Source organism: Poecilia reticulata, chromosome 17 (assembly GCF_904066995.2).
Source record: "Poecilia reticulata chromosome 17, P_reticulata-male-v2, whole genome shotgun sequence".
Lineage (NCBI taxonomy): Eukaryota > Metazoa > Chordata > Actinopteri > Cyprinodontiformes > Poeciliidae > Poecilia > Poecilia reticulata.
This window is the reverse complement of record NC_088846.1, coordinates 4,894,261-4,916,953: the sequence shown is the minus strand read 5'-3', so window position 1 is coordinate 4,916,953 and position 22,693 is coordinate 4,894,261. Positions and strand designations below refer to the sequence as shown.

The 22,693-nt window shown below is 41.4% G+C and overlaps 2 protein-coding genes and 1 pseudogene across 5 annotated transcripts; 1 reads left to right on the top strand and 2 right to left on the bottom strand.

Annotated features, from left to right (window-relative positions):
* Nucleotides 1-309: 309 nt before the first annotated feature.
* LOC103479059 (UAP56-interacting factor) lies at nucleotides 310-3,425 on the bottom strand. 2 transcript variants are annotated; one of them, XM_008433269.3, is made up of 9 exons: nucleotides 3,192-3,425; nucleotides 2,939-3,064; nucleotides 2,693-2,856; nucleotides 1,721-1,890; nucleotides 1,569-1,641; nucleotides 1,423-1,478; nucleotides 1,184-1,258; nucleotides 921-1,077; nucleotides 310-835 (listed from the first exon to the last, which is right to left on the bottom strand). In XM_008433269.3, exons 1-9 carry the CDS (start codon nucleotides 3,262-3,264, stop codon nucleotides 734-736), a joined length of 996 nt encoding a protein of 331 aa, XP_008431491.2. In that variant the 5' UTR covers nucleotides 3,265-3,425; the 3' UTR covers nucleotides 310-733. The 2 variants fall into 2 exon arrangements, with proteins under 2 accessions (XP_008431491.2, XP_008431492.2); XM_008433270.3 differs by having other exon boundaries at nucleotides 951-1,077; nucleotides 3,192-3,422.
* cpdp (CPD photolyase) lies at nucleotides 2,728-10,348 on the top strand. 2 transcript variants are annotated; one of them, XM_081598672.1, is made up of 10 exons: nucleotides 2,728-2,859; nucleotides 4,500-4,846; nucleotides 4,936-5,084; nucleotides 6,182-6,364; nucleotides 7,126-7,284; nucleotides 7,656-7,854; nucleotides 7,982-8,134; nucleotides 8,265-8,386; nucleotides 9,288-9,447; nucleotides 9,525-10,348. In XM_081598672.1, exons 2-10 carry the CDS (start codon nucleotides 4,600-4,602, stop codon nucleotides 9,671-9,673), a joined length of 1,521 nt encoding a protein of 506 aa, XP_081454798.1. In that variant the 5' UTR covers nucleotides 2,728-2,859; nucleotides 4,500-4,599; the 3' UTR covers nucleotides 9,674-10,348. The 2 variants fall into 2 exon arrangements, with proteins under 2 accessions (XP_081454798.1, XP_008431493.2); XM_008433271.3 differs by lacking the exon at nucleotides 2,728-2,859 and adding an exon at nucleotides 3,908-4,320.
* A 3,381-nt stretch (nucleotides 10,349-13,729) lies between these two features.
* On the bottom strand, nucleotides 13,730-21,484 carry LOC103479061 (neuromedin-U receptor 1-like; annotated as a pseudogene). The gene is made up of 4 exons (XR_014084396.1): nucleotides 20,820-21,484; nucleotides 17,782-18,505; nucleotides 16,853-17,089; nucleotides 13,730-16,052 (listed from the first exon to the last, which is right to left on the bottom strand). The product of XR_014084396.1 is annotated as a neuromedin-U receptor 1-like (transcript).
* Nucleotides 21,485-22,693: the final 1,209 nt, after the last annotated feature.

Below are 22,693 nucleotides of genomic sequence, written 5' to 3'. Positions count from 1 at the left end.
TTTGATCAGTTTAAGTATATTTTTTCCAGACTGAACTGGTTCAGTAGCTGCTTGCTCTTTGGGTCTAAATTATACAGTTAAAGTAACTAATCCCAGAGGGAAAGCTCCAAGGAGGCGGGGCTAGGTCCACTCAGGTGTTTTGCATAGCTCAATGGTTGCCACTGGAGATTAGAGAATTTCTCAAACTTAGGAAAGAATGAAGGCAACACTCCAGACATGTTTTCGATAAAGGAATAGCATAATAACCGCAAATTATGCTACCGAAAATTTTGATTGTTTTTAAATAATATTGAGAATCAGAAGTCATGGTCATGATGCTGGATCAGGATCAGTATTTTATTTAAAGAACTTTACAAAACTGGCAGAAAAACGTTCTTTCCCCACATGCCATCCTAACAAATACGTCGTGTTCTCTGAAAACAAAATGCTTTTTAAAAAGTGTCCGTAGTGTTAACAGTTCTGAGTCATAACAGGGAGAAAAAAAAAAGTTTAAAATATTCCCCTGCACTGAGTTGTCACAACACAAAAAGTTGAATACACCGACATCGAGGAGAAAATGGAAGCTTTTCCCAACTGTTCCGGTAACAGAGCAGCCGTGTGAATCCTACTCGTTTGTCCCATCCAGGCTTCCCTCTCAGTGGCATCACAGCAACTCGGCACACGTCCCGTCGTTGGGGCGGTGTCGGGGCGGGACGGAGGGTCTTTGGGGCGTCATCTCTTCCTTCACGTCAGTTTAACCCACGGTAACAAACCTGCTGCCCCGGCCGCTCTGCGCCGTGGCGACTCGCCGATCCTTGAGGATGCGGAAACGCTCGTTCAGAGTCATAGACGTTTGCTGGGGAGGCAAAAACAAAAAAACACAGACACTAATGAATGACCGGGAGGGAAAAAAAATAAAATAAAATTTTTTAAAAAATCACCTGAAGGAAGAAATCCGAACGTCTTCTTACCGGCTTCCCAACGCTGTTGATGTCAAACTGCAGAGGGACTCCTTTAGGGACCTTCTTCTCCTCCGTCTCCACCTTAACCGGAGCCGAGCTGACGGGCGGCGGGTGCAGCGTCCAGGCAGTAGGGGGCCTACGAGCAAGTTAAACACATATGCTGTTGGAGGCAGAGGTGTGTTAAGATACGTTATCCCGCCACAGAACTTTCTACTTCGGAGGAGGTGGCACTGAACGCTTACTCTGGTTGAGTTCTGGCTGTCGGGTTGTCAATAGAAACAGTCAGAATTCCACTGCCGGCTGTAGACGTGCGCCACCTAGTGGGCAAGCAGGAGAGCTGCGTCACGCATACAGATATGCATGTTTATTTTTTTAAATCAATTTATAAGGCATTCATTTTAGATATATGAACTTAAGACTTTTAAGGGACGCCCAGCCTCTCTTTCTAATGGATCCAACCAATCGCACTGAGGACACTTACTGTCGCATTCTGACTGGAGGAGTGTGAAGGTTTGTCTTCTGTACTTGGGCTTGAACCTGCACAGCACAGCAAGGCGATATTAAATATGTCGCCTTGGGAAACATCAGGTATGATTTCAACCACGTCAGCGTTATAGCGCAGCGCACCTTGAGCCCTCTACGGAAAAGGAAGGTGGCCTGGCGAGCCTCCCTCTGCGTCTGCTGGACCGGCGGCAGAGGTCTGCAGAGAGGAAAGCACAAGCTGTGGAAACGCTCCAGAGGGATGGGGCCGTGTCTGAGCGGGGCCCATCGGGTCTCACCGTCGCCGCAGCTGGAACGGTCTCCTAGACGATGACGACGACGACGACAACGCTGCCGCGTTCTGGCCTCTCTGTGGATCGGGCTGCCGGTACGGCCGCCTCGGCACCTCCGGCCTCCTGTACTGGGCCTCCGAGCGCTGAATGAAGGGCCTCGTCCGCGGACGCGCTTTCTGACAAACAAGGTGAAAAAAAGAGACAAAAATGCATTTTAATCCATTTATTGCAGAAAGAAAATAAAGATCACTTCAGAATCAAGAGGAAGACTGCAGACTTCACAGCTGCGTAACAGACACTGAAAGAATCTGGCTGTTCGATGGGAAGCTAAGTGAAAGGAAAAGCTGTTGCAGCAAAATGCGAGCCACGAGTTTGGGAAAGATTCACCATAAATGCTGCTCGCAGAGCCGCTTCACTCCGACCATTCCTTATGCTCCATAGTCTCTAAAGTTTAGTTTGTTCCCAAAATTTCATCTCCAGTATGGAGTCACGTCTCCGGTTGGATGTCTGATTATGAAAATCTTAAAAACAAGAAGAAATTAGATGCCGTTTATTAAACGTGTTTAAGTCAGATTTACAAAACATTCACAGATATTTCTACAGATGATAGGATTCGACTAGAACCTGCAAAAATTCTGTCCAACGGGGATGAATGGATGAGAAACGAACAATACGACAGTCAGCTTTAAGCTGAATCATTCATAGCTTCTATAAACATGTGTTATTTTACTTCACCACCGCAGGAAGCTTCATATGCGACGCTCTGTGTTTAGTAAACAATCACTTTCACACTGTACTTCCTGTGGACAGAGGCCTCCTCTCACATTTCCAACTGTGAGAACTTCACTCTCAATGTGTTAACAGCACAGAAGGAGTCCAGAATATCCACTGATAGAGATTTTCTGTTAAACGGAACCAGAGATTCCCTCTTGGGCCTTGAACGCATCATCTGCCGACCTCTCCCAGTCTGGGTGTTACCTGGCTGGCTGCTGATCTGTTCAGCACTCCGGCTCGTTTCAGCAGGACGGCGGGCCTCCTGGCCGCCAGCCCGGTGATGACCCCCTGACCCCGCCGCCGACCCACCAGAGGAGGAACCCTCCTGTTTCTTAGCACAGCCGCGCCTCCTCGAGGTGCGCCACCTCCTGGTGAGATGACAATTTGCCCACATTTGTGATTAATTGTAACGGGACCTCGCCGCAGTAGCAGGGGAAGGTTAGCTCCCACCTCTCGGTGCTGCTGCTCCGCTCCTGGTTTGACTCAAACGGCCTTTCTGCTTGAACGGTCTGCGGTTCACATTAGCTTGTCTTCTTATCAACTGTTTCTCCTTTTTATTTAGGCGAATTATGTCATCTGTCGAAATGAGAACAGCGAGAAATGCCATGTTTATATTTATCCAGACTGCCTGGCTGATGCTATTAAGCAGATGCTAACATAGCAAGGAATCTATTTTTGGCATTAAAAAACAGGAGAATGTTACCTAAGGACATATCGACTTTATCGGGAACGGCCGCCATTTCCCTCCGTCTTGTGCTGAAACCACCGTTCTTCATTACTCAAACCAGGACAGCCGCTCCAGAAATGGACCAGCAGCCAGCGGAAGGTTCTGCTGGCTTCTGGAGCTCTGCCACAACAGAGGAACCTCCTCCAGGAGGAACGCCTCCTCTTCTTCGTTTTCTTTTTCCCTTTCTTCTTCTGGTGCTTTTTGACCATTGGCAAGAAAACTGAAGATTTGCGTTACTGCCATCTACTGGTATGGACTGTAGCTCATGATGGTTTCATTTCTAAAACAATAAATAAATAGATAAATAAATACAACCTATCTATCTATCTATCTATCTATCTATCTATCTATCTATCTATCTATCTATCTATCTATCTATCTATCTATCTATCTATCTATCTATCTATCTATCTATCTATCTATCTATCTATCTATCTATCTATCTATCTATCTATCGCTTCTTTGTGGTTTATTTGTGGATTTTCAAGTGTGTACTGCCACCGACCGCTACGGAGTGGATATGATGGGGATTTAAAAATGAATTTTAGCGTACAGTGTCGTTCTGTCTAGAAATTGAATAACTTTCGTTTGTGTTTTCTATATTCATAAAGATAAAGAAATGTAACCCTTTTCTAACTTCTTGCACCATTTTTTTTTTAAATATAAGTCGATTTAGTCATAGAGCGAACTATTTAATTGAACATTTAATTCTTCTGTCTGCGGGTCAAATGTCTACGAACTATGAGCCAAAAATGAGTAAGGATATGTAAGTATTTTTACAACTATCTTGCCATACACTACTGATGCCAAGAATATCGAGTAATTACACAATGAGCTTGCCATAAGTTATGGCCATCGGAGATCTTCTCAGAGAGGCATGACGGGACGTGTAGTCAAATCCAATGAAAACAGTGTTACGAAAGCTGTCACCAGCGTGCTCATGTAAGTGGTTGTGTAAAGCGGAGAAGAGAAGGTTACGTGAGCGGCTGTTTTCTGTTTGCTTCCTTGTCTTTCTTCCATTAAAATGAGCTTTCACGACTGACTGCAGCTAAAAAGGCCGGTCCTGAAGGCTTCCGCCGTGTATGCTGCTCCGTGTGTGGAAAAGGTTTGTCGTTTTGCTGCTGGGCTCTTTGAATGGAAGTTTGGTTCATTGATAGACACATTAACATTAGCTTGTGCATGTTTTTTTGCCAATTAATGTATTCACTTTTTTTTTTTTTTTGCAAATTCTTTTGTTTTTGCTCGCGAGCGCTTCAAGTTTCCTCTGTGCTTTTCCTTCTTCAGATCTCATCTTCTCACCGCACCGATAACAGCCCCGAGGCTCGCGCGCCTCCCCAATCAGGCTCGCAGACCGACGCTCTTCTCTTCATTCGGCGGAGCCACCATGTCGGAGAAAAAACGCAAGGCGAAGACTGCCGCGGGAGTCAAGGAGCCCAGCGCCAAGCAGCCGAGGCTGGAGAAGGCGGAGAAAGCCGCGGGCTGGCTGCAGAGCCTGGTGAAGCAGCAGAGGGAGGACAAGAAGGACATGAAGTTCAACGAGAAGCGCCAGCGGTTTCTCACCGACACGGAGAAGATCAAGCAGGGCTCGGAGGGGGTGCTGTACTGGATGCAGAGAGACCACAGGGTGCAAGGTGACAATATGCCACACAACAATCTGCCAGACTCATGAGGACGTGTATACTACTGTATGTTTCACTTCTCCTATCCAACCTTAATAAAGATAACTGGGCCTTGATCCGTGCGCAGCAGCTGGCTGCAAAGGAAGAGCTCCCCCTGCATGTGTGTTTCTGTCTGGTGGTCTCGAAATCGGAGCTGTCCACACTGAGACATTACGCTTTTCTGCTGAAGGGACTGCAAGAAGTCGCAAAGGTAACACTTTGTGTGTTTTCACAAAATATATAAAACGAGTGAAACATTTAGTTGCATCAAGATGCTTAAAACAAGGAAAAATTGCTTCAAATTAACCAAATATTTTAGCAGGACGAATTTAATTTCATTTTCACTAAATCGGCCCAGAATGAGAAATTCAAACTTTTTTTCAACTTGTAAAGCCAGCAGTAAACATGGCATATTTACCCATAGAGTTCAACTTATTTATGCATGCTCAACGATATTCATACACCCTCTGCAATATTCAGCCTTATAGTCAGTAAAGATAATTTGCGGTGGTGTATCAGCATCATCCTCGTATTAAGAAAGGAGCTCCTGGTCCTGAAATGTGCAACTATCTGCCTAAACATAAAGTGCGATTGTCGCAATATTAAACTTTTAAACTTGACATGATGCTAAAAAAAATACCATTTTTGATACAGTGGCAAATTTTTTTTGAATGAACTGCATATTTTTAAGACGAGATTTTTAAAAAATCAATTACAGTACGACAGTAGTTTAACTTGGTTGCATTCAAAGCCAATAAATTCAGCTCTTGTTTATTAAAGGATATCATTTGAAAATATCACTTCCCTGTTTGGCAAAAATAGTAGACAAGATAACACCTACTATAGGTGCTAATGTCTAATAATAGTAATTACAGTGCAGTATTGCTTTCTTACATAGTAAATTTGTCCCTTGCTCTACAATGTCTTATTCCGTTTATATAAATAAACATATGGTATATTTATATTTCAGTGATATTCTAAAACACTGAAGTGCATGCAAAAAAAAAAAAAACAGGAAGAGGCAAACACTTTTCCACCCCACTCTAAAACAGGCTCACATTAACGAGCCCAACTTTAATCCCACTGAAAATGTTTGGACTGTGATCTGAGCCAGAAAATGAACGGCTGCATTCACACTTCCTCCGTCCTACTAACCACAGCAGAGTTTATGTAACTGAGTTATACCTGTTGCCAGTGAACACACCTTTGAAAGAGTCAGTCGTTTGGCATTTTAATCAAAAGCTGCATATGGCAGGTTGTTAAGGAACAGTGAGTTTCAGCCTGGCTCTCCTGTCTGCGTTCCAACAGGACTGCAAGCAACTGAACATCCAGTTCCACCTGCTGCTCGGGGCTCCTGGAGAAGTGCTGCCCGGATTTGTGTCGGATCGCGCTTTGGGCGCCGTGGTGACCGACTTCTCCCCCCTCAGAGAGCCTCAGCAGTGGCTGAACGACGTCAAAAAGAAGCTTTCCAAGGACATCCCCCTCATACAGGTTGGAAGAGCTGAGCACACAGAAAATAACTCACTGCAACTCGCACAACTTTGACTTGTCGAAGCTACAAACTTTAATGCTTTTACTGTGATTTTAATAATATAGAGCAACACAAAGTGTGTAACTGTTCAGTGAAAGGAAAGTGGTCAATTGTTTTATTTTTTTCCAGGACATAAAAATCTTATAGAATGTTCAATAATTTCACAGAATTCCCATCCAGAACCACACGGCATTCTGGGGGATGTAGGCACAGTAAAGGCTTTAGCCACTCAACCTCTCACAGCCAGCTAAGTTAGGTTGGTGGCATCAAATAACTTGCTCGCTCTTTGGTTACCTAGCAACAACCTGTCGAGTAACTTGTTTGGATAAAGCAGGAAAGGTCACGGCAGCAGTTTGGCAGTATGTCGAAGCAAAAAAATAATAATAATCAACAATTATCAGTATCGACATATGAAACGCTTATATTGTGACATGTTTTTCAGCCAGATGGTCCAGAGCAACGTCTTCCATCGTCTGCTGCGTCCCTGTGTGATTTATTTCTACAATTTCTTATTCTGTTTATATAAATAAGTATATGATATATTTAAATTTCAGTGATATTCACATCTGATTTTTATGTTTTCATTGGAAACAAAAATGACTATGTATTCCTTTCATACCACGTCGCACTTATTCTTTACTTTGTGTTGAACTACGGTATAAAATTAGCTACATTTGTATTGTTTCCACCGTCTCCTGTTATTTCTGACCTTTTTTGACAGGTTGATGCCCATAATATCGTTCCCTGCTGGGTAGCTTCACCCAAGCTGGAGTACTCTGCCAGAACCATCAGAGGAAAAATCACCAACCTTCTGCCTGAGTTCCTCACTGATTTTCCTCCTTTAGAGAAACACCAACACACTGCCACGAGAACAGCCAAAGTAAGTTCACAGATATATATATATATATATTTGTGTGTATTTTTTTTTTTTTTACATTTCTATAAAATAAAAAAAATGTACTTGAATATTTGCGCATATAAAATAGCAAAATACTGCTTAAAAGTATAGAAACGCTGTGGAAATACCAGCAGATATATTTTTCACTTCCAGTATCTGAGGTTCAGTATCGGCCGATACCGATCCGATACAGAAAAACAGCTTAATTGACTTAAAACACAATTCTTATATTTAAACAAAAAGACATGAATGTGCATAATTAAACACACCAACAGCTTCACAAGCTTTGGTCAAATATATAAAAACAAATATAATCTGTTCGGCTTTGACTTGACCGGTTTGCTCTGCCTCAGCCTGTAGACTGGGAGCAGACCCTGGCCTCCCTGGACGTTGACAGGACAGTAGGGGAGCCTCAGTGGGCCAAGCCCGGCTCAGAAGCCGGCATGGCCATGCTGGAGTCCTTCATCGATGTCCGCCTGAAGCTGTTCGCCACCCAGCGCAACGACCCCAACATGGCCGCCCTCAGCCAGCTCTCCCCGTGGATCCGCTTCGGTAGGCAAGAGATGTTTCCGTTAGATCTTCACCGATCTCACCAAGGTCGTTAAGTCCAGTCTGATGTCCTTGTCCTCGTTTCACCCGACTCCGACTACATACGTTTCTGTGCCCCTCCTCTGATCAGGCCAGCTTTCAGCCCAGCGTGTGGCGCTGCAGGTCCGGCGCTGCGGGAAAAACGCCAGCGAGTCTGTGGCCGCCTTCATCGAGGAGCTGGTGGTCCGCCGGGAGCTGACCGACAACTTCTGCTTCTACAACGAGAAATACGACAAAGTGGAAGGTCAGTAGGATGGGGTGTGGGGGGAGGGGTTTCGTTAGAAGTGGTGTGGCAGACATTTGTCCGAATGAATTCAGTAAAAATGAACTCCAAGTTTTCTGTTATGATCTTGGATTGTGGTCATGGCCTCTAGGTGCTTATGAGTGGGCCCAGAAGACCCTGAAGGACCATGCCAAAGACAAGAGGGAGTACATTTACACCCGGGAGCAGCTGGAAAAAGCACAAACACACGACAAGCTGTGGAACGGAGCTCAGGTAGGATAAAATCCACATTAAATATATGAGGCATCCAGAATCATTTTTGCAATTTGTTGTATTAACCCTAAAGCGTTAATCACAAACATTAGTTCCACTAAAGCAAAAACCCAACACCAACACGGTTGGCAGCAGAAGCTTACGCTAAAGCGTAACACCAGTACAGTATTTAACAGGAGCTATTGCTATAGTACTATACTAATTAACATGGTATTTAGGAGAAGCTAATGCTAAAGCTATTACATCTGCACTTGAAAGACTACAACCCTGGAGGGCCAATTTAGTTTTGACATAATGTACATGTTTTATGTACATTATGTCAAAATTAGCGTACATAGAATGTGTACATTCATTAACATTAAACATTAAATACAAGATAAACATTGTATTTAATGTTTATCTTGTTGTCTGTGTTTTATTTTGGTCTGTATGTTGAAATAAAGAGAGAGAGCATGAGGAGAGGAAATGGAACTGCTACATAAACACTTCAAAATAAGAGCATGATTATAAACGTCTAACTCAGTGTTTCTCGGCCCCCTGCTCTGCATGTTTTAGACGTGCCACTATTCAGAACAGCTGATTCAAATGATTGCATGCAGAAGCCTGTTAATCACCCAGAGATACAATTCAGGTGTGTGGCAGAAGGGACAGGGGGGCCTGAGGGCCAGGGTTGAGAAACACTGATCCAACTACTTTCAGAACTTTTAACAGTCCATAACTAAAACTTCAATTAAGAGATTGAATAAATTTCAAACTCTTAGTTGAAATTTATTCAACTAAGAGTTTACAAAACAGCATAGAAGAAGCAGACAGAAGAAGTAGTGTTGTGAAGGAGAATATGTGATTTTTAGCATTTCTTTTTTATCATTTATTTGAACTAAACTTGTTGTTTCCCCATCAGCACCAGATGGTAGCGGAGGGGAAGATGCACGGCTTCTTGAGGATGTACTGGGCCAAGAAAATCCTGGAATGGACCCGCTCACCAGAGGAGGCGCTCTCCATCGCGCTGTACCTGAACGACCGCTACGAGCTGGACGGTCAGGACCCCAACGGCTTCGTCGGTGAGAAAAAGCAGGAGCGTTGTTACAGGTTGAGACCTCTCATTTCTCGTGTTCTCACTCTCTCTCTTCCTCCGCAGGTTGCATGTGGTCCATCTGCGGCATCCACGACCAGGGCTGGGCGGAGAGGCCGGTTTTCGGGAAGATCCGCTACATGAACTACAAAGGCTGCCTCCGGAAATTCAACGTAGCTCAGTTTGAGAGGAAGTACTGTCCCAAAAAGGCCTGAAGCACGGTGCGCTTGAAAGAATGTAGAGGAAATGTTTGATAAGCTCCATCTCTTACATTTTCCCTCAGGAAGTGTTTTTTAATGTCTTTTTATGCTGTGGATGTTTATTCTTATCTCTGAAGACATCCAGTATGTTATGTTCGGCCTTTATTTCTTTTATTGCCTTTTAAACTCCACCAGCTGATACAAACTGTTTTGCAGGATGTTTTTTTTATATACGTATTAATTTTATGTTTTAGAAACTTGTTTCTGCATTGTTTTGATGCCCATGCCTTTGTAGTCACTGTTACAGCTCTCCTGTGTCTCTTTTTTTTATCTATATTTTTTGGCCTGTGTGATTCTGTTTGCCATAAACAGATCAACTACAGAGAGAAGTTTGTGTTCATGTGTTAATTTCTCTATTCTTACTGTAATTAATCAAGAACTGCAACATCACAGATTAGTTGAGTTTATTCCCAACCAAGTTAATTCTTCTAGTACTTAAACTCAAATTGAAAAATACTGTTTTGATCCCAAACGGAAATTAGACACTGTGGTAACTCTTATTAATTAAAAATTATTCAGTTACAGTAGATGGTGATGGCTGTGGGTAGGAATGATTGCCTGTAGTCTGTTGTCTTCTTCATCTCCGATATTGTTCCTCTGCACTTTATTCTCCAGCTTCCTCCCGTACTCCTCAAAAACTCCGTCTTGTTCCTCAAAGGCTTTTCTTTTTTCTTGTGTAACAGTGATCCAGGGTTTATTATTAGGGAAACATCTCACAGTTCTGGTGGGGATGGTATTGTCCACACAGAGGTTTAGTTGGTCACACACTCAGTCCTCAGTTGTTGACGCTCTGTCCTCTGGCTGGCAAAGAGCGATCCCATCTGTTGCTTCTTCAGCTTCCTGTGACCTCGTTCCGTCTCTGAACAAGAGGTTTATATTTAGAGCAGAGAAGAACAGGGATATAAGTAGTATATATGCACCTTGTTACCTTTGTGTTTTCTAAATGTCAATCCCAACCAACAGCAGTGATTTAAAACATTTTTTTTTTATGAACATAAAAAACTGGCAGCAACAACAATGGGCAAAAAAAAATACTCTGTCAAACACAAACTGATATGAAACTGTGTGTCTATATAAGGAATCCTGTTTGGGTCCAATTAGGGAGTGAGCTTTCATTCAGCTCACATGTAATTAAAGAAAACAACACCCTCTCCAGTCCAGCCTAATTAGCTGCACTCTTAGCGGAGGATAAAAACCGTCTCTAAAGGAGGCGCTGCAACTCAAACCAGTTTGCTAATTAAAATATGAATCCCCTCGTGTTCCCCTTGTTTGAGAGGAAAAAACTGCATATTCTCTATAGATATTTTTTAAATATTAACTCGTTGAAGCTGGAGAATCTACAGTTACATGGAACCTCTGTCTAGAGTTGAGGGATTAAAGGTGATGCTTTAATCCTTCCGGTACGCTGTTGGCACTGCTGAAGTGAATGTTGCATTTGTTCAATTCAAATTTGTACATGACTCTTACAATTTGGCTCATTTTTAATATCTGGTCTCCTGAAGAAATATACTTTAAGCTTTTGCTCTGAAAGAGGCAGTATTATGTTGTCCAGTGAAGTAGAATCACTTAATAGCACAATCAAATAACTGTGTTATAAAAATTATGTACATGTCAAATATGTCTTAAAGAAATTAGACTTTGTAATTTTAATATCTTGAACTTGGGCCTCTGCTTGAGAAACTCCTGCTCTTTTTGAAACTTCGCCTTCAGGAAGCCGTCACAACATCGATTGACCCTTTTACAACGTTTTTACCAGCGTTGCACTGAGAAGTTGCTCATACAATGAGCTCAGCTCATTATATGTGCAGTTCCACAACGGATTTGCTAATTTCTGCTGGCTAGTCTGAAGGATCAGAGTGGGGGAGTCACAGGGAAGAGAAGCTCTGTGAGGTGGAAGCTTGGAAACTCCGTCCTTGAAACCAGACATTATATTATAATATTTTTATGTCCAGGGACATGAAAACATAAGGGAAAAAATACGGCTGATTCTTATTTTCACAGGAGTTCATCTTTAAATTTTGTGCAGTTTTGTTCAGATGGACAACTCAGGGTTGTGTTTGTACCAGACACAGAGCACATCTGACTAGCTTCCATCACTGATTTGCTTTTCCAGCAATGTCATGCTGATAAAAGCCGGTATGGGAAATATTACCTATAATAACTTCACGACTTTCTTAGAAAACTTAACAATACTTGCTTTAAAAAGTTCTGTGAAGTGCCTTTAAGTGTCTCAGATGTCAAAATTGCATTTCAACTCAAAAATATTAATTTAACCCAAATAAAATGCAGGGAATTAACAGCAGTTTGAATGGTTATATGAAAAGCTAACTGCTTGTTCAATCAGTGCATCAATCTCTATCCTCAGATCCACCATAAAGCAAATCAGTTCGTCCTACTGGCAAAAGGATCTAATCTCCCGTATCTGTCATGTCTTCAGGGTTTCTTTACTTTCCATACCCAGCTCTACAGCTGCTTTCATACAGTCTGTAATTTGACCAATTCAGCAAGTTTTCTTGAAGTTTCTAAATCCAAGCTGAAATACTAATCAGAGTACGTCATCATGATGACTCTGAATCGCTCTTCCGCTTGTGATGAATGAAATCCACCAACAGTTACGACCGAGATAATCTGCACAACCTCCGACCCGCTGCTTACGTTTCTCTGGGTTGATGTTTTACATCAAGGCTTCTTTTTTTTTTAATTGTTTCCAGTTCTGGACTTTTACGGCTTTCGGCTCGAAGACGTTCCCAGATCCTCCTGTGGAAGTGAAATGAAGCAGATTGCACATTTCATTTGGCCTGGCTTCTTTAATTTTGACGGCCACACACACACACACACACACACACACACACACACACACACACACACACACACACACACACACACACACACACACACACACACACACACACCCCTGGTACTTGCTGTAAATGGCGCTGTCTGCTTGAGTGAATGCCATTACTTGGGTGATACAGAGACACGGTGTTTTAAATAGGTCAATTTGCAGAGCCAATATATGTGAGCAGCGTGTTCTAGCCTCGTTACGGGGATGGAAATTGGTCTTCATTAGCGCTGCTGTGGCACACCCATAATGCTGCATCATTACGAAACCATTTGTCAGCACTGAGTAGCTGGATGATCTTTGTCTATGCTCTCATCTGACATCATCTATGCATTTCATTTTCATCCTTTCCATATTGTACGACCCATTTTCCTCGTTCTTCTTTCCATCCAGAGGAACTGCTTTTCCTCTTCGCAGTTCGTCATCTGCTTCTTTCGGGAGACGTCACGGCAGAAGAGCTCCTGCAGATCTCATTACTATAACAGGGCGGCCAGCAACTTGAACTGGGACGTTTGTACAAGAGACGTTTGTGCGCCATTCTGAAGCTCAGTGAGCGCACCGACTTCCCAGTTACACCAGTAGCAAAACCAATAAGGGTTAATGGAACTTAAAACCAACAGCGCTGGTGGGAAACGATTTCCAGATTAGGGACAATTATACTGAACATCTTCAACATTTTATGCAACATAAAGGCAATAAAAATGCTTCTATGCTTCTGAACATAACATGTTTAACGTCTTAAGTTGGTCTTATGTTGTTCAACATAAGAACAAAAATTGTTCACCAAATCAAGCACATGTGGTGCTATGAGAGAAGTGTTTTTATAATTCACTTTCTCAAAAATATAAAAGAATGAACTGCTGACAAATAAGTTACAAATTGTTAACCTTTTTCCTTTTAGTATAGTTCATTCAGAAGTTGAAACTTCACATGTATGTAATTACAATAATAAACCTTTACTGTGTGTAAAAGAAAACTGTTGATTTTTGCTTTGATTACAAAAAGTGTGATCGTCTTTTTGTACTGTGTAACAAAAAAAATACATGATTAAAAAAAATTGAATTGAATAGATAAACAACAGATTGTTTCATCATGCAAAATAGATTTTGGATTTCAAATTCAAAAAAGCTGCTTTATTTTGGGGCTTTTGTTGGGGCGGGTCATTTCTGACCCGTAGGATAAGGGGAGTAAACAGAATGTTAAGATCCTACAAGGGTTAAGAGACGGGGTCCTCTGGACCCAGTCAGCTTTTCTCCCCTGTTCGCAGACCTGCGGTGTTGCACTGACCCCTGTGCGCTTTTAGGAGTATTTTTTGTGTGGTTTGGAGAACTGAAAGTCCACTCCACTGGCCAAAAATATGGGCAGGCAAAGTGAGGATATGTGATTAAAAAAACAAAAACAAAAACAATCCAATACTGCATTGAAGCAGGTCTGTGATGTCAGCCATATTGATAGTAACATTACAGTGAGTTTTCAATTCGATGAGCGGCTCTTAAAACGAGAGGCACATTAACAAATGAATTCACTTCTCTTACTTCACGTATCTGACTTTATTTCTCATATTTTAATTATACAGTTTCATTTTCAGCAAGAGGGTGTGAACGGTGATACTTAGAAGGTTCACATCATATGTTGTGTGGACGACACAAAACAGCTGCACACCTAAAAGAACTCGGTCTAAAGTGAATTATTTTCCTGATTGGGTGTCATTTTACTGATAATCTAAATATTGACGGCAACATAGTCTTGTGGTTTAATGTGGTTTGATTTTTTTTTTGTAAAAAAAAAAAAAGATGTACAGATCCAAAAATTGAAGAAAAAGAAGAGGTTGAAAGTGGTAACACTGAAGGAGATGCAGTCCAGTAGAGCTCAAATTCAAAATTCACCCCAAATCTTACTGGAGAATATTTTTATGATCTACAACCAAACACTTGTGTGATCATTTCAAAAGATAAAGTTGGCACAAAAACATCACCAAGAACACGTGAAGGTGGTAGTGGCAGCACGGTTACTTTAGTTCAGATGGAACCCAGGTTCATGTCAAGGCGGATGAATCTCTGAATAGTTCCAGTCTATTTTGGCCAAAACGCCGGGTTTTATTTTTCACTGTCCCGGCGGTGAGTCCCAGCAGGCATCCAACGCAACAAACCAACCAGTGCGTGAGAGGAAAAGTCACTTTGAAACAAAGTCAAGATGTCGGATGTTAATAGACTCTTACTTCTCTTGGTGCCGTTTGTAAAGATCATTTTTAAGTCAAAAATCAACACCAAATATTCGGGTGCCAATTATTTTTGCCTGTCAAAAGAGAAAAAAAAAACTTAAAATTTTTCAAACTCGTATTTTCACTATGTTAGCTATTCATTCATTTATACATTTTTATATTGGAGCAAAAATATTTAGCCCTGAAGCTATACTTAGATATTTCACTCACTAACTAAATATTCAGCAAAAAATATTTAGCTTGGTAGCTAAATTTGTAGTTTGGAGTTAAATATTTAGCTTGGGGTTTAATATTTAACTCACCAATTACATATTTAGTTTGAAACAGTGACACTTGTATATGAATGAAAACATGACTTTGGAAAATGAAGCTCCATTTTTTTTGCTCCTATGCCATAAAATAAGTGTTAATTATCGACTGTGTAACAGCACCTTATAAGAAGAGTTACAGCCAAAAAGTGCTTCAATAAAGTATTAACTTAAAGGTGTGCACACTTAGTTATTATTATTTTTTTTCCTATTTTTTTGTTAAATTGTGCAAATTAGTATGTGGGAAAACCTGCCATTTCACCCCTTTTAGTCTATTTCTCTCCTTTCATAACGGTTCAGTGACAAGTTCAATCCTTCCTGCTTAACTTCTGGGTGTTTTTGGACCACAATGATGAGCAATAAATATAGAATTGTAAGCATGTAGCAGTGTAGAGAGTCTTCAGGTTTTCTGCCTATAGGTTGCAGCTTTGATGCTTACAATATAATTTCATTTTTACAGCTCTGGTGGTGCAATGTACAGATCTTCCCTCATTTGGAGCCATCATGACCTCACGGTCAGCCCAGAATCCTCCAGAGGAGTTCGGTGCTCATTAAATGACCATATAAGCGAACGCTGTCACTCCTATAACACCCCGTTGCTTTTTGTTTTTCTTCTTTTTTTTTTTCTTCAGTTACTTCTTTTGCCAATTTCCCCGGCAGCCACTAAGTCCGTTTCTTGCTGCTGTGCGCTTCCTTGCTCGAGGTGCTTCTTGAAGTGCGAACGCTCCGGGCAGCCTCTGGCGTGGCACGTGATGTGGCCGAACCGCTCTCTGAACCGCGTCGACATCAGGTTGTAGAGGATGGGGTTGACGGCGGAGCTCAGGTAGAAGCAGACGCCGGAGACGATGTGGACGCTCTCGAAGATCATCTGGTGCCGAGCGGACGACGGGTCGATGTAGCTCCACATCAAGCGGTCCACGTGGAAGGGAGCCCAGCAGAGGCTGAAGACGACAACCAGCACGCCTGGAGCACACCGAGTGGGTGAATTAGGACAAAATTAGCCGGGAGACGTTTTCTTTTGTGTTGCCTCGCAAAACTGTTGCCCTCCCTCGCAATAAATGAGCAAATACTCCCCGATTTATTTTGTATGCAGTCATAGCGATAACGGATATTGATTTAAAAGTGCAAATACCTTCAAGCGGCCTCAGTGAAAACATGTTTCTACATTCTTGACTCTTTGGCGCATAAACTGGTTGAAAGTCGATCTATTAACTGCTTGTTTGTTTGTGCGGTGGAGACATTCATTAACCGTTCGGATTACCAACACAAAAAGACACAACACAAACTGTTTGTTACCCCACAGAAATGACTCAGTCCATGTAGTTCGGATGTATTTTTTCTTTCTTTCCTTCTCACGCAAAGTTTCTGTTCATGGAGAGGGATGGAAAGCCTATGCCTGACCCGTTTTGCTTTTGAATGTAGCACTTAAGTTTAGGGTGCATTTGTATCATAAAGATAAAAATAAAAACAACTTGAAATGAGATATTAACATGCATGAGAAAAAAAAACTACAAAAACCTTATATTGTAGCAGGAAGACTTTCATAACTCAAGATGCCACATGATCTGACTACATTGTTGTGAGAGAACGCAAAACCTATTGCGTGGGAATCCAATAATTTTGCGACTTAACGCAAGAGAAAAACAATTTCCTCATGTCCACTAGGGGGCTCTGTAAAATTAAACACTTAAAATGTCAATTTTTTTTCATTTGCTAAGTAACTTAGTGAAAAACAAACAAACAAACAAACAAAAAACACCTACAGAGCATCTTGGTGACTTGCAGGTTGCGTTTGCTCAGCCTCTGCCTGTGGGATCTGGACAAGGAGTCGGGTCCAAGGCTGTCACCATTAGCTGTCGCCGTGCTCCTGACCTTCTCCCTGTGCAGCTGCAGGCCAATGAGCAGGTAAAGGATGCTGATGATCAGCAAAGGGAGCGCAAAGAAGACCAAGGTGGAGATCAGGATGATCACGTTGTACATCCAGGCAGGCTTGACCAGATCTAGAGACAGAGAGGCAACAGTGAGAAATAGCAGATTGGCTAAGATCACAAGATCACGCATGACTTTTGATGAGTCAAGAAGACGGTGATGGTTAGCAGCCATCAATTGTAAGAACTGGCAGTTTCTGGTGTTTTGGTGGATTTGCAGGAAACACCTTTTCCAAGGTCAGAAGATTAACGTTCATATACTTCATAAGTATGTAAGTTTAGCATGCAATCAAATATTGCATTTTGGATAAGGTGCTCATCTAATCATTAGTAACCATGGAGAAAATGCCACACCATCATGTAGCCTATATCATGGAAAAAAAAAACTGGTTAGCATCTAGACTTTCGTACACTTTTAAGGAGAAGCACCCTTAATGGCATACATACATTATGTAACGTTAAGTCAGGCAAAGTCGGCAATTTGATCAAATCAAAAAATACATTCAGAGCAGGTATGCTAAGCCAGCTATTTACAACTTTATACTAGGTGTGCTACTGCCATACACAAGCTAGCTTAAATATGTCGAAGCCATGGATTTACTAGGAAAAACAACTTGGAAAAACAATCGCAGTCACTCTGTTCAATACTACTGTCGCTCACTTATCACATCCATCATGGCGCCTTCACGTGATAAAGTGTCATAGCTGCACAGAGCCAATGGGGTGTCAATGATGAACGAATGGATTTGACATTCAGTACGTACTACAAATGGCAGATCGGGGAAACTCTCGTCCAAACCATGGAGGAAGCACCACTATCCCGTGCAAGCTGGCGTTCGGCACGGCACACAGCATGGACAGCCCCCACAGCACTAAGATGACCCTCTTGACGTGAGCTCGTGTTGCCAGGTACTTGACCTTGAGGGGGTGCACCACCGCCACATAACGTTCCACACTGAGGGCAGTAACGTTGAGGATGGAGGCGAAGCAGACCGTCTCAAACAGAAAGATTTTGAAGTAGCATCCCCCTTCCCCGAGCAGGAAGGGGTAGTTCTGTTGCATCTCGTAGAGCTCCAGCGGCATGCCAAGCAGCAGCACCAGCAGGTCCGAGACGGCCAGGCTGAGCAGGTAGTAGTTGGTGGGGGTCTGCATCACCTTGTAGCGCAAAATCACAGCGCAGGTCAAGGAGTTTCCCAGAACACCCACCATGAAAATGACCAGGTAGGTGATGCACACAGGAAGAAACCTGGGGGACTTAGCTGGCCCCAGTTGCAGAGTAAGGTACTCCTCCTCACTCAAACACATTTCCCTCACATCTTGTTCAGTCGCATTGGCCACGACCCAAGAGATGTTCATCCCGCACATCACAGCAATCTCCGGACAGCCAATGTCACTGAAGACCGTGGCAGCGGTCATGACAAGAGCAGCGAGAGAGCAGTTCAGCTCTGACATCTTGGCAGCTGCAGGTGGGTCTCTCACTTATTAAGTCTGAAGGGAGAAAAGAGAAAGAAGACATTTTTGACTGTCAATCATCAAAACTTTATAGACTGCTAAATTCATTCAATGCAAAGTACATTGTCTCCATTGGTTTGTCTCCAGGAGACACTAGCTGCGTTTCCATTACAAATACACACAAATCTTTGTCAAAAAAATCACAATTTTGCAATTGGGGGGTTAATAACATCATTACAACAACAAATTTAGGTAAAAGATTAAAACTTTCCGCAATTCAATACTTAACAATTTTCAATGAATGGAAGGCCGCAAAGTCCAGTTACAAAATTTACTGCTTACTATATGTCCACATGACGTCCACATGGCACAACAGGCTCAGCAGATAGAAAACAACATAATAAACTTGTTATCATTTGGCAAATGATGATGATGGACTGGCACCTATCCTCCTCTCTGTCTACTGACTGAGGGGATGGACTCACCTGACCGTCATGTCTGCCCCCTCTCTGTTTTCACATAATTGTATGATCCCATATCCTCACAGGTGATTGGCCACAAAGCTGCCATGCTAATCAAAACAAAGTTCCACCGAGCAGAGCCACTGAAAGAGTGAGAGCTGAACAGCGTAAGAGGAAAGAAAAGCGGATGGGCCCCCCTCCTCTCTCTCTCTCTCTCTCCGTGGCGTCCTCGCTGCACTGCTGTATATGTAGTCCCGTCGTTTTTATGAGTTTCGTAATTCTAACCAGAATCGTTCTCGTTTTAACGAGCTTTGTAGCTCGTTATAGTGAGAAGCCTTTTCCCTTAAATGGATTACCGCACCTGAATTTATTGCATGGCTCTGGCGGTTTAATGCTTCCATAGCAGCAACTGTTTGCTTTAGCAAAAAACTCCAGGTTAAATTTACGTGGCAGACTTAATTTTACAAAGTAGTGTTGTCCATTTATTCACTAAAAGTATAGCAGTATTTATATAGTGTTACTTTATAAGTACACTCATCTTTTTATTGTATTTATTTATATTTGTTATCTTGTGTTCTTAGTTTCTGATGTGTTTTTTTTAATTGTACATCATGAATGACAATCATCTGTAAGTCCTGGTCCTCTGCTCTGTGCGTGGGGAGCAGTAGAGAAGTAGATGAAGCAAGTCGTTTTTTATCCTCCATCTGGAAGCTCAGTAAAACACTAAGACCAGATCTCTTCTGTTTTGAACGACTGGAAAAGCTGAAACTCGCTCAGGGATCGACAGTCGATGTTTGAGAATCCCGTCACATTCGGCGCCTCTCCCTGTTTCTCAGATGAGAAAACTGCTTATCTGATTTTCATTTCCGTATCGTTATCAGCCGAACACAGTGCTGAATGATATATGAACTGGAAATGTGTTTTTCTTTATTGTAATTGACTTCTTAATAAAAAAAATAAAAATAGCCCATACATAAAATACTTCTATCCTAATTGGTATGCTGGTCTGAACATGCTGGATGGCAGAAATTCCTTTTTTGTTCAAAACATTTGCAACATCGTCCATATCAGCTGCTTTTGCGACTTGTTTGTAGATCATCTCTATTTTTAACCAGCAGAACCGGATATTCCCAAAGGGACCGGCTGCTAAACCCTCTGGATGCAAAAATTGGCCTTTTAAACACTGTAAAATCATCAAATATGACAAATCTAAATTTTCAATCAAAACATTTAAAACCAAATCAGTCTTGTGATCCTGACGTCGCCACATAACCTGCTTCTGTTTTACCTCAATCCAGGCGATAGAAACAAAATAGTCATTGTTTAATCACTTTACTTAAATAATCCTTGACTTTCTAAAACTTTGGATATCTAAGATTAATACATGATTCATTTAAATCATGTCAAATTCAATAACTCTGCTATTTTATGCCATGCTAATATTATATCTGTAAAAATTATATGTTGTTCTAATGTGCTTTTAACTAGCCCCAACAACTAATCACCACTTCAATAAGAGCAAACTGTTGCTTCCTAACCTCCTGCAACGTGTATTTATTTAAAGCAGTAGCATTTAGATATAAGCCACTTCAACCAGGTGATTAGTTTAATGGAAAATAGAATATGTTCAACAACTTCATGTCATTTTTAGCTGTATAGGTCCAATAATGCTGTTGACATTCACATAAAATAAAAGTTCAGTTTCATTTAAAAAAAAAAAAAACCCTTGTTATTGAAATGCTGTCAAATCTCTTAAGAATTTGTGCTCCACGCAGTAAAGGCTCCAGAGAAGCGTTTGTTTGGATTTCCCACAGTGGATTTGTATATAACCCACTCAGCACGCCGCAGTCATTGAGATTAATGTGAGGAAGAAAATAAAATAAACTCACCTCCAGGTCGAGGATCCTGTTGCAAAATGAGAAAAGATACTTTGGAAGGAAATGTTACTCCAGGTTCCTTTTTCTATTCCTTGTTTCTTTACGATACTTTTAAATCTGGACTGGTCTGGTGCTTTGATTTCCCGTATTTGATGGCCGATGTTCAGCCCACCTCCTTTTTTTTCCTCTCTCTCTCTCTTGCTCCTACTAACTAAGCAGAAAATCCCATTTGTTTCAGTCACTATCCTCCTTTTTTCCAATGTCTCTGACTCAACTTATTTTCTTCTCTCTTTTTTTTTTCCCCTCTCCGTAATCCATCTGGCATCCACTGACACTGTCAATATGTTAATTCATGAACACGCCATGACCCACCGCGCTCCGTTTCTATTGCTTTTTCCGCTTTGGGAGCACATATGGCTTTGCAGCAAAAATGAAAGTCGAGATTGCTTTGACCCTGTTTGTCTCCTGAACGTGCGTAGCGGTGTGTGTTTACAATGCATGGTTTGGTTTTTATACACCCTTGTAAGCATTCAGGCGGCAGGCTTCTGGGCCAAAGCTATCTGCTCAGACCCATTTCCTGTCATTCATGTCAAACTGTGACCAGGCAAACATCTGTTTTCATCTGAAACATCTCAATTTGGCAAATAAGCAGCACTTGGCTGAGTTCGAATTTGGCCATCTCGTTCGTATCTCATTTGAACCTTTTGAATATAAGATGTTTCTTGTGTAGCAAAAAGGTTGCTGTGTTTATTTTTTGCCTAAAGTGTGACATTATGAATTAAGTCTTCTAGTGACTCTAATAAGGTTTAGGTGAAATATTCATGTTCTTGTCATGATGAATCTTTATTTGTTGCTACTCTACTTTGCAATGCTTGGCAATTAGAAATCTGTAAGATTACATGTGAGGTTCCTCAAGGCTCCATTCTTGGGTAACTTTTATTTACTATCTATATGCTTAACCTTAACTGAGATTATGGACTATTACAATCTGTCTTACTATACATATAATCATTAAGTAAATTAGAATATCATAAAAATGTGCATTTACTTAAATAATCAAATTAATTGAGTGAAAAATTATACAGATTAAATACACACAGATTAGTGGTATTAATATGATTTTCCACTTACAGCTTGTGAAAAAAATACATTTAAGCTCAGAATATTATATCAAAGCAATAAAAATAATTTTGACCATAGAAATATGGGCTTATAAAAAAGTAATACCCGTTTAAAGGTTATTTTCAAAAGGTACCTTTAATTTGGCAAACAAACAAGCCTTATGGGCTTGTTTGAGGCTTGATAGAAATATAGCTGATAGAAATACGACTGCATGTTAAAAACATATAACTTGTAATGTTTTTAGTCTAAAATGATTCAATAATGTAACCCTTGTGCCAAACATCGTAACTGGTTAAACTTGCCATTTTTTTGCTGTAACACATTTTATTAGATCCTAATTAAGTGAAAGCGTTCTCGTCATTGGAGTGTTTAAATCTACAGCATTTAAAAAAAGAACAGATTGTTTAACGTGAATCCTCATCAACTCCATGCGAGTCATCGAGCAGAGCCCTGACGCTGCTCCGCAGAGTAGATACATGAATCTTTAAGTGTCTGTTGAGCACTTCACTACCAGCCTTATTCATTTAAAACACACTTGAGTAATGTTAGAAGCGTATGTGGGTAAGTAGATCAAATATTCGATGTCCTTTCTTGGGATTTGTTTGGCAGATTTCTCAGCTCAGTAAACGGGTAACAAACAACGTCATGTTCCTCAGCTTTGCTCTGGCTGGTTTTCAGCTCTGTGGTGGCGTCTCAGTTAATTTGAGCTTTTAGTCCAAAGTGCAGGGGTTCCAGTACTCCAATACACCCCTGGCTGGAAACTT

Coding starts and splice junctions, on each gene's coding strand:
- LOC103479059 (XM_008433269.3), bottom strand. CDS start 3,264: ATGAAGAACGGTGGTTTCAGCACAAGACGGAGGGAAATGGCGGCCGTT. Junction 2,857..2,938: donor CGGAGCAGCAGCACCGAGAG/GTGGGAGCTAAC, acceptor TCATCTCACCAG/GAGGTGGCGCACCTCGAGGA. Junction 1,259..1,422: donor CCTCCAGTCAGAATGCGACA/GTAAGTGTCCTC, acceptor CTTGCCCACTAG/GTGGCGCACGTCTACAGCCG.
- cpdp (XM_008433271.3), top strand. CDS start 4,298: ATGCTGCTCCGTGTGTGGAAAAG. Junction 4,847..4,935: donor GAGAGACCACAGGGTGCAAG/GTGACAATATGC, acceptor ACCTTAATAAAG/ATAACTGGGCCTTGATCCGT. Junction 7,855..7,981: donor CTCCCCGTGGATCCGCTTCG/GTAGGCAAGAGA, acceptor TCCTCTGATCAG/GCCAGCTTTCAGCCCAGCGT.